Below are 11,665 nucleotides of genomic sequence, written 5' to 3' on the forward strand. Positions count from 1 at the left end.
AGAGCTCATTTTATTCATTCAGTTTTTATTATAGATAATTACTTTCTATCCATTTAGCATTATCTCAATGACTCAGACCAAAAAATTATTATTCACTTCTTTCTCTTTCATTGTGTCAATTATTTGATTATTTGAAGCAAAATAATAACTAGTCTTTTTTTCAGTGGTTGAAAGTATAGAGCTTTTTTTCAGTGGTTGAAAGTATTAGTAATTACATTTTATTACTAATTACTGATACTCTCTAATTCAGTAACTACATATTAAATAACTCTAGAGCATTCATCTTCCTACAACTAGACATTTTAAACAGATTTAGCTGCTAATCAAAGGAAATAAATAATTTTAATGCAAAAAAATGATATACGTATGTACATATGTGCATATATGTGTATTGTGTGGATTACATATATATAATATATAGCCTGTTATCAAAGGTTACATAATCCTTAGCCTGCTTGTTGAATTGAATATTATATATAGCTTTTACATGTCTATCTTCAGCTTTTAAAAAGACTTCCCATGTCCTGCTTCTGAGCACTAAATCTCTCAGCCAAACCACCACATTCTCACATTACGGAATAAAGCAACATTAGAGTTTTGACTCATTTTGTTTTAGGTTAAATAACAACTGAAAGGAGGCACACTTAGCTCAGACAGCTATGCATGTGATGAACAAAACGTCACCTTTTTTATACACTCCCCTTGTCACTGTTTCTTAATATGGTTCTGCCTGTGCATACAAAATCTGGAAATAAATGCTCCCTACTTCAGGCTCTCTGAATGAATACAGTTCATGAGTCACTTTCAAAAAATTAGACATTCTTTCTGCCCTCTCCTATTAATGTACCATAATGCTGCCTTAAGTTTATAAGGTAGCTTATATGCAAAATGATTCTACTATGTGTTGTCCGGCATATTATAGGCCTGGAATCTCTTGGCAGGTTAAGGATTACTGCACAGAACACTGCTGCAAAGCACAGAGTCCTTCTGTTTTATTACGAACCTTTAATTTACTATCTCACAAGTTTCTTTTTAATCTTCTCCTTTAACCATCCTACACACACACACACACACACACACACACACACACACACACACTCGTACGTACAATTTCAAAGCTGGCAGAAATTGCGAGTAGGATTTGGAGGACTGAATAAGCTAAAGCTAGACTGAAGTTAATGTAGCTCCTCACCCCCTAGCCTTGGACAGAGATGCTCTAGTCATTAGCATGCTCTCGTTTTTTGGCAAGATCCCCTAGGTAGGACTGAGCTTCCATACAAGCAGAGCCAAAATTTATAGCAGCAGCACCTTTTACCTTCCACATGAATGACCAGAGCTCTCAGATCCAGCAGATTGGTGGCTGCTCATAACACTGAACCTTTGAGTCAAAAGAAAGGGCTAGCATTAAGTAGTGTGAATTAATTACATATTCTTTATTCTTTCACAAGTCCTGGTTATTAAGGGCTCTTACGATATTTGGCACTGATTTAGGCATTTTGTGATGGCCCTACATCTGAGTCTTAATGTAGCAATTCAAAGAGCTATTCAATTCTTTGTTAAAGCCAAACCCCTTGCCAACAGACCCATATCTTGACTACATTATGTTCTTTTCAGCAGATGGAGTTTGGGGATTCCTGTGAAATTGTGAAAGCAAAAGCACAGACACAGCAGGACAGAGCTAAAGGGGAATAACAGATAAATATATCCAAAGGACAATGAAAGCACAAGCGGGGTCAGGATAATTTTTTTAATCACAAATGGATTCATAAGAGCATTTGAGTTTTCTTTATTAAAGAGTTTTAAGAATGTACTATTTTATAAGAAAAAATAAAAATAGAGCAACTGCAACCAAAAATTATTAAAAGCGCAACACTTCTATGTAAATTCAAACAGTCTAAGCTGTTCCAGGTATTTCTAAATATTTCATGTTTTAATTGGCTTCTCAGGCAGATATCTTAGAGTCTATAAGCCACATTCACTTAATCTTGTATTGATTCTCTAAGATGCTTCCTGATACTATAACTAACCTAATCAATTAACTTCTTGTAAGTAGCAAGACAATTTTCTCTTTGTCTTTTCTTTCCAATGAAGCTTGAATACTTTATTACCACGAAAGTATCTCATGTTGCCTCTTATCTATCAAGGTACAACATTGTGTCAATAAAAATGTCTAATGTCTTTCATTAAAAAAAAAAAGTGTGGTCTATGGCCATGCCACCCTGAACAAGCCCGATCCCACCTGATCTCGGAAGCTAAACAGGTTCGGGCCTGGTTAGTACTTGGATGGGAGACAACCTAGGAAGACCAGGTGCTGTAGGCGTAAAAAATAAAAAATAAGAGATTATAAGCTGACAAGGTCCTTGCAATCTGTGAGGTCAACCAAGGGCTGCCTCTCCTAAAAAAAAAAAAACAAAAAAGAAGTTCGAATATTCTGCACACAGAAAGCATACAGAATTGCTTCAAACCAATATTAGGAGTGGCTTACAAATTTGGGGTTGTGTTGATATAAGTTCTCTTTAACTAGCATAAAAGCACCTTTTCCTTGGTCTTCATCATGGGAGGCTTGCCGTCACTCAAGGAAGAAGAAAATGGTTCTGACACTTGGTATCAAAACAAGTGCAAGTCCACAGGTCAGCCATTTATGACTTCTTTAGTTAACATTGTTTTGTTTATCTCAATAAACAAATGTCACTTGTATTAAAATGTGAGGATTTGGCATGAGGGAGAGAAGTTACTCTAAACTGAGCCTATGCACTTTTTCTTAGGCACAGACCTAGAAACAAAAGAAACAATAAGATTCAAGAAAGACATTGTTGGAGTCAGCCAACTTGGACTCAAGCCTTGATGTCAGTTGAGAACATTCCAGTGTCAAATTCTCTGAAATTTCATTTCCTGTTCTACAAAATGAGATCAATACAATTATCTCCAGGGCAGTTTGGGGGTTCTCTAGATCTAACCCCTCCTTTCTTTGATCCGAGTCCATTTTTCTACCTGAGAGATCTTCCCAAAGCAGAAGAGAGACAAGGTCACTTTCCTATCCCACACTTCTCCCTGTCTAGGAAACACAGGCCAAACCACACAGCATGCAATTTTCCATCTCATGGAGCCAAGGCTCATCCTGCTTTTCCCAGCTCATCTCTGGTCATTTCAATTCACTTCTCATTTTAACCACATCAAAACAAATTTATCACATACGTTCAACCCTGTATAGCTGTATGTTTGTTCAAAGTACCTCCACTAAAGGTTCCCTGCCCAAAATGCTCTTCCCATCTTTGTTCACTTAGCAAACTAATGCTCAACTCTCAAGGCTAAGGGTAGCTCCACAATCGTCACCTTTCCAACGGTGCCTGGAGCTTCTCCCAAAAGAAAGAAAAGAGTAATTCTCACTAGGCGAAACAATCTCATTTTTTTGTTTGACTTTTAACATGAAAAAATATTTTATTTGTCATCTAACATGAAAATATCTACATGTTATTTAACCACACAGTGAAATGGTTTTTTAAAAAATGCAATCTGTATATTTACAATCTGAGCACTAAAAGCAAATATATTATTTAGAGTCCCAAAATCAATCAACTTTAAGTCTTTAAAGTCTAGGTAGTCACTGAATTGTGAGAAAACCAGCACACATGCAGAAAAATATGGCACTTGAAAAATTAGTTCATGTGCATCAATTACTTGAGCATTGATAACACCTATCAATTCTAATATAAATCTTTAAAATTGATATAAATGAATAAAATGAGATTCAAACAAGTTCAAGAATTTGCCCAAGTATTTGATATATGACAGAACTGTCATTCAAACTCAGGTCTGTCTGCTTATAAAGCCCATTCTATTTCTACTCTTCCACATTGTCTCTCTATTCGCCTCATACTGTGATCATGGGTGGATCTTCTAGCAATGGTCTATGTGTCTTTATTCAAGGTATCAAGTGCTATCTCTAGCCAGTCACTCAAAATACTTTTTTGCTTGAGGGCAAAGGGGGCTGGTGTGTGCAGATAGAGAGGTTATGAGGAAGAGAGAGGGGCTTCTTCAAAACATAGTTACAATCCATTAATAATGCATACAATTAAAGTAAATTTCCTCTCTGGCACCAAACCCATGGGTAGCCTTTCTTATATGTGGTTCAACTCCCTAAACTATTTTTTATGTTTTTCTAAATAAAAGTAACATACTATAGCAGAATTGTGAGCTGATATAAATCATCACTGAGTTATTAAAAATATTCTCACCTTCTAATTTCCTTGACTTGGTTAATTGGAGTGATTTATTATTGTGGTGGTGTTGGTGGTCATGGTGATGGTGGTAGTTGTGTTTAGTGACCTAAAATTGTGTATATATCTTTAATTTGAACATTTTATGGTCTTATGTCAATCTCAAACATGTTTATTCATGCTCTGCAAGAAAAATATATCAATGCACAATAATATTTCTCATAGCAAATGCAAAATAAACAGACTTGACTAGAAAATTGAGAAAATGAACTTCAATATAAAATTAAATATGTAATCATGTATGCTATAATAGAACATTTTTAGCACATCTTATAATGCCATTCAGAATTATCATCATTTTTGGATATAGATAAAGACATAGACATAGACACAGATGTAGAGCATTTAAAAAATAAATTTGAACCAGAGAAAACATTGAATTTAAAGGTTAATAACATGTCAAATTTATTGGCAGGAAGAGCTCCCTTATTTTAACTGGCTTCCAAACTGGCAACCAATGAGGAATCAACCCTGCTTACTCAGTATAGGTCCTGGAAGAAAGTAAGTAAAGGGAATTTAGACGTTATGGAGAATAGAGATAAGAAAGACAGAATAGGTCCTGCAGGGTAGAGGACCATTTCCCTCTCTAACTTAAGCATGGTGGTTAAATCTGACTGTAGCTCTTGTCACGCTAACACTTAGCACTTAAAGAAGTGTGCACGGTGGACAGGGATAATGGAGAAGCTCCCAAACATGTCTGAATTGTCAGCTTTTTCTCCTGCAATGACTTCTCATATTACTACTAAATGTCTACATACAATGTTGTAAGTTGGCAAATAGCAAGGCACTAAGTCTATCCTTAAGGCGTTTTTTTTTGTTGTTTTTTTTTTTTTTTTCAGTTTCTCAGGAATAATATGAGTTCTACAGTCCTTCATGCAGCTAAAGCCCTTGTCTAGCCCTGGTGCAAAGAGAAGACACAAGTTAAATAGTGATAATAATTCTAAAAAACTAGGTTATTGTTTTGTGTTAAATAACCTGGTTGGTGGCAACCAATTTTCTTTACAAAATAAAAGACATTTATTACACTGCTGGCTTTAGGACAGAATTAGGAATGATTCTACATGATATACACTTTTCTAAACATGTGTTATCCTGTGCCCTCTCCCTCTCCCAAACCCCTGTGGATTTTTTTAAGGTGATGTTTAAGATAAGACAGAAGCGCGGATGACTCACCAAGAGCAAGACGGGAAACCTGCATGGGGAAAAGCCTATGCAGAGAAATAGAATCAGAATGTCTTATTCACTCCAGAGTCAAAACTCAAAGTGTGAATTCAATTTAGTTACGATGTGCTGCCACCTGGAGAAGTGGCTCATTTTTAGGAAGTAATCAACCATCAACTAAGAAACCTACAGATACAGTCAGAAATTACTACGGAGCAGAGATCTGGATAATTTTGGTTTATTTAACATTAAAAATAAAGTCTAACATCCTGGTCTAATGAACAACATATGTGTCTCTATTTGTCTAAGCATTCACATCAAGGCAGCCACACACATCTGTAGTCTTTCTTGTCATAATTTCATTCATGGCATATAAATTTTAAAAAAAAATGTCCAGCCCGGCTACATAAATTTGCATAACATTCTCAAGGAAGCATAGCCTTTTCTGAAAAAAGAAATGTTGTTTCCAGCTATCGTTATGTGTATGGATGTGTACCCGTGTGATTAAGAGAGTTCTCTAGCTTTAATCTCTTCCTTGCAATTTGTGAATAAATGACAAAGATATAATTAGTTATTTTAAAACAAGTGATATTTTCAATGGTAACTGAAAACAAGTAACTGTTGACTTGCAAACTTATGATAATGCATGTTGAACATACAGAGAATAACACTACTCAAGAGTTCATTTAAAAATCTTTATAATTTTTTTAAATTTATTCCATAAATATCATATATAATGTATCATGAACCAAAGTAAAGACAGAGCAGAAGAAGGACATCCTAAAAGCTAAAAAGAAATTATCAGTAATTTCTTTATGGCATGTCACTAAATAACTGATTTTCCAGCCAGTTATGCCATTCACTGGAAGATGCACCATTCCTATAGAAATTCTATGTGATAGCATTTCTACCAAAAAAAAAAAGAACAACAAAAAAAAGAACGAAAATCCCCAACTAAGTCTAGAAAAGCAATTCCAAACAGTGATTCTGTATTTTAGAGATCAAAATGCATATTGACTGACTTTCCAACAGTTTTTTAAGGCAACATGAAGACATTGTCCATCATGTTCCAAATTCACCAGGTTAAATGATATAATGAAGGAAACCTTTAACTAATTAACTAATATACACATAAAAGGAAAAAGAAACAAAAATAAGCCTAAATAGCTAACAATTAAAATCCAAAAGACGTTGCTTGTTCTGATTATCAAGATAAACGATCTCAGCTTATCACTCATATTTATGTTTAGGCATAGTGAAGGCTTGTGCCAAGTATCACAAATTCTCACCAATGAAAAGGCTCACATCCTTCATCTTTTCTTCTAAAATCCTTTGTTTTAATGTTTGTGCTTGAAAATTATATTTAAAAATTTTTATTTTTTAAGTGAGACATTTTGTTATCCTAACACATTAGTTATTCTAACACACACAAATATAGGAGACCAAGAAAGTAGATAACTTGTAAACCTTTACCTGAAGGCCTTCAATAGCCAATCGTAGCATGCTGGGTGTAAGTTTAGAGGCTTGCTTGAAGGTGAAGTTACTCCAGTCTATGATCAAAACAAACCCATTCACCTGAAGCTCAGGATCTTCAATCATGGCTTCTAAAGACAGTAAGATGGCACGCAAAATATCCACCAGTGTGTACCTATCAGCAACAGACAAGGACCGCATAAATCTGACAATCACTTTTGTATAAACTATAGAAAGTTTTAGCACACTAAAAACTCCTTTCAAAACACCTCAGGAATCATAAGATGATTTTGTTTAAAAAATATTCTTTGAAGAGAAGCTTGATTTGCTGCTTTCAGAGGAAATACATGTACTCTATCAAAAAAAAAAACTAAAATGCTTTTGAAAATATTGTTAGCTTCATATTTTATAACAATTTATTTTACCTCTAGGCTTTCCTATGGTTTTCTAAAATTTTATTTCAACTACCCTGAAAATTAGGCATGGTACTTTAAATAGCTTAAGAATGTTCTCAGTAGTACTGACATTTCATATCCATATATCTGAAAATTTTGAGAATGAGATTTAAGAAAGCATATCAATAAACAAGAACAGTATATGTAAACAGCTATGGTTATAAGTGCCAACAGGTTTTAATTACTTGTATTGAGTCTGTATCATAAAGATAAAATTAAAAAAAAAAAAGAAGGCAAAGTGTAAAGACAGAAAGAAAGGAAGATCTATGAGAACAAAGGGAAAATTACTTGTCTATTTAAGGCAGGCCATCCAAATTTAGGGGTTAAATCTTTGTCTTTTTCGCCTTGTATCTTAGCACAGTACCTGGCACATTATAAAAATCCAATAAATGCTCCTTATGTTCCTGTAAAATGGACTAACAAGAATGCAAAGACACTAACTGTAGAGTAAGACACTACCTCAACAAAGGCAGTGGAGGTAGGAATGGAGATAAGAAGCCAAATTTGATATTTCAGAAGAAACTTGTTAAAATTTGACATTTAATTAGATGTCGGGACTAAGATTAAGGAAAGAGTATAAGATGACATACAGATTCTATCTTCAGAGCCTGAATAAATGGTAAAATCTTTAATCAAAATCAATAATGCAAAAAAAAGAGGGTATAGTTGGGGATGGCTGGAAATGTAGCTTGTAATAGAACCTATTATATTTGAGAAACTTGTAGTAAAACCAGTTGATATCAGTTAAACATCTGAAAAAGTAGATCCGAAACTCAAGAGAGAGCTCAAGGTTAAACATTCTGGAATCAAAAGCATACTGATCCTAAATTCAAGGAAGTGAAGGAGTTAATGCAATCAGAGCTGAGAGAAAAATGAAATAATTATTCTAAGAGAATTCCAGTATTTTAAGAAGAATCAGCAAATTAATGTAATACATTAACCATTTCAATTTTTGAGTGCCCTGCACTTCAAGTTGTTTTCTCCTCAGACACTCAGATGGAAATGTTCAGAAAAAGCTAAAGAAAAAAAATCCTGATTGATCTCAGGAAGAGATGGGATGAGGAAGATGGTAGATTAGGAATAGAAAGCGCTGGCATTTAGTGGAAGCGATGGGCTCCCCAGGAAGACACTATAAGACAGTGAGTACATATGAAGGAATAGTTCCATTTTTACTTCTAAAAACATTTGGATGTGAATGGAGAGAGCATAATAGTTCAGGAAAAAAAATGAATAATTATCAGTGAAACTTCAGGTGACTTCTCACTTTCCCTGAGCCTCATTTCCTTATCTGTAAAATCAGTACAATGGTATGGAATAAAATCTCTCTTGGATCCCGGCATTAACCAAGTATACTGCATGGTATCAAAAGACTTCTAGATGGAATCTCTTCCCTGTCCCTCAATAGCTGTGTAGCCCTGGTCATGTCACTGATTTATAATTCTGAGGTTCAGTTCTCTTACATGAGAAAATGGAAATATCTATGCTCATCTTACTATATCTCACTGGCAGTGGTAGCGGGTGGGCGATAGCGGGCAGGTAAGGAAGTCAAAGACATGACTGATTTGGGTGAAAGCATTCACACAATGCTAGGTATACAGCAGATATAGTACGTGTTGGTTGGAATACACGCATAGCATAATTGTGTTGTAATGGTAACCACAGACATAGTGTACTAGGCAGGGTATCATAAGAACTGAAGAATATTTGTTTTTATCTTCTACTAAAAACCTAAATGATGATCTTTAGATAACTTATTGTTGTAAAAGGCAAGAGTCAAGGAGTTATTTTTAAATCTCTGGATAGTATACACACTATTATAGTCCTAAGGAGATGACATCCTAAACTATTTCCTGAACACATAAAAAAATAAAACTTTTTGTAGAACTCTAGTACTTGTTTGTCTTTAAATCTATGAAATACGTATGGCTGACTACCTTTATCTGTCACTTCATAGTTGGCCTATTTCCTTTTTTTGAAAAATGGCCTAACAGTATTATGACCAAAAGCCTATAAACCTACACAAACTGGAAAGTTGGAGCAAGAAAGTTATATTTCTATTTAAAATGTAAACCCTCCTCTTTAAAAACATCCATGTAAATTCTGAAGTGTATAATAATATCATGGTAAAGAAAATTAAAAATTAGAGAAGTCAACTCAGAACTTTTCCCTCGCTATGGTTATTCTTGTTACCTATAATAATACCAAATGGCATATATGCCAAAATAGCTTGAATCTTGAAATCAGCTTTGGAAGAACAATGCATTGTACATAGTAAGAATAAATCATGGCTGAAAACAAGAGGCAAATTGTTTTAGGTAACACATTTTAAGTACAGTTTTATAAAACTGTGTCCAAATCAAGAAAAAAATTATATATATATATACATATATGTATATATATATGTATATATATATATTACTATTCCAAAAAAACTAAAATATGGCAAATCTCAGGATCAGCAGGTTTGCAAGGTTTTCAAGAGTAAATCTAATCGTTTTAAAATGTAATGTCTTGCCCCGAAAAAGAAAATTAAATGATCTTTATATAAATCATGTTAATGTATAAGTTTAAGAAAAGAAACATAAAAGCATCCTAGCTAACTGCATTCAAAGAGCAGGTCAAAACCACTCTTGACACTCCAGTCCTTGGTTGTCAAACATGTCACATTACTACCATTAGCAGCTCAGCGGGCTATTCCTAAGCAGAGCGTTATTAAACGAGATCTTGCCAAAGTCTGTAAAATATCTTCCAAAGAAATGGAGCATTTTATGAATTTTCTCTCTTCGGGAATCCTAACATCATTATTCTCTTTGAAATTATTTTTAACTGTTACAATTTATAAATTGTCAGTATAATAAATATTCCATATGTTCATGTTTGGGGTTTCTACCCCAATTGTAGGAGCTCCACCATCGCTATTTTCCCCTCATATGTTGGAAGAAAGCCATAAATAATGAACTAGCACATTAATGCAGCTGTTGACTCCTGACTGCGCTTCCCAAAATAGCATTAAGTAAAGCCTGTATCTGAAATCAACTTGGAGAGGATGATGTGCAGCATATAGTAAGGTGAAATAATGATATTGGTAAAGGATTTTACAACTGGGATACCAGTCCATGTAGACCATTGTTCTTGAGGAGATCAAAGCTGCAATAATATGTAAAAAACTAGATGGAGAAGACTTTGACTCCCTTGTCTCCTATTTACTAGAGCAGAGAAGCTTCTCCTGCCTCTGGCCATGCAAGGTTTGGGGTGGCTAGCTGGCCTGTGCTTCTCTCTTGAGGTTCACAGCATTTCATCCTTTACCACAGCTTACAATCAGTGCAAAGAGCAACCTAAATCACAAAGAGGTCATTCTCTTCCTACTCTCCACCCCTTTCTTTCAGCCTGACAGGGAAAAACTGGCATCTTAGCATCACATTGAATAGCATGACAACCAAGCAATTTCCCTTTGCCACTAAATCAATCAACCATTGTTAAATTCTTCATTAAGGATGCTCCCGCCCCTCAGTTTTCATTAAGCCAGGTCTGAAGCACTTCCTGTTAGAAAGGCGCTAGGGTAGAGACAATGAGAAGAATTACCTTTATTAATGCCTTGAGGTATCATTAGTGCTGAAAGTGATGAACCAATCTGCATGTTTTATATTACTGAAGGGTAATCATAATAATACCTCTATCTGTGTTATTGGTTAAAATTTCCAAAGGAATTTAAAATGCATTTTCTTAATCTCATAACAAGCTCAAAGTCTCAGTGCTGGTTTTGTTTCTATTATTTTGGAGATGAGGACACAGATGATGTCTCAGAGAAATTTAGAGATGAAGACACAAGGTTTCAGAGAATTTAAAGTTTCCAGAACCACCATGAGAAGCTGGTCTTTCAAACACTAGTTTTCTCCACTGCCTATGGTATCTGATACCTAGAACAGAGTTTGATGAATAGCTGTTCTGTTTTTCCATGTCTCAGTGGCATAATGTCAGAAGATAGATCAGGAAGTCAATACCAACATGGCACCACGCCAAGTACCAAAGCACATTCCAGCCTGGCCCTAGCACAGGTTTTAGTAGAGGAAAAGCAACAAGACATTCATAAGATTTGAGACAGGAAGAGGCTAAGTCTACAAAGCCTGGAGAAAATATGAATTCCGAAATATTCATGTGTCTGGTTTGTATCACTAAGCACAGATTATCTGTCTGAGCCTCGCTTTAACTTTACTGCTATGGGAATGCAGGTGAGTGAGAACAAGAATCTTTGGAAATGAAACATCTAGAGGAAAAATGTCTTTCCTTGGGGGGAAAAAA

General features: G+C 35.0%; 1 protein-coding gene and 1 pseudogene across 1 annotated transcript in view; one reads left to right on the forward strand and one right to left on the reverse strand.

The window, feature by feature from the left end:
• Positions 1-11,665, reverse strand: part of CLVS2 (clavesin 2) — a 61,955-nt gene that overhangs the window by 42,362 nt on the left and 7,928 nt on the right. The window contains exon 3 of the mRNA XM_011358762.1: positions 6,912-7,086. Within this exon, the coding sequence (XP_011357064.1) occupies positions 6,912-7,086 (175 nt within the window). The remainder of the gene's footprint in view (positions 1-6,911; positions 7,087-11,665) is intronic.
• On the forward strand, positions 2,202-2,320 carry LOC111738798 (annotated as a pseudogene).

Source organism: Pteropus vampyrus, unplaced genomic scaffold (genome assembly GCF_000151845.1).
Source record: "Pteropus vampyrus isolate Shadow unplaced genomic scaffold, Pvam_2.0 Scaffold43, whole genome shotgun sequence".
NCBI classification, from domain to species: Eukaryota; Metazoa; Chordata; class Mammalia; order Chiroptera; family Pteropodidae; genus Pteropus; species Pteropus vampyrus.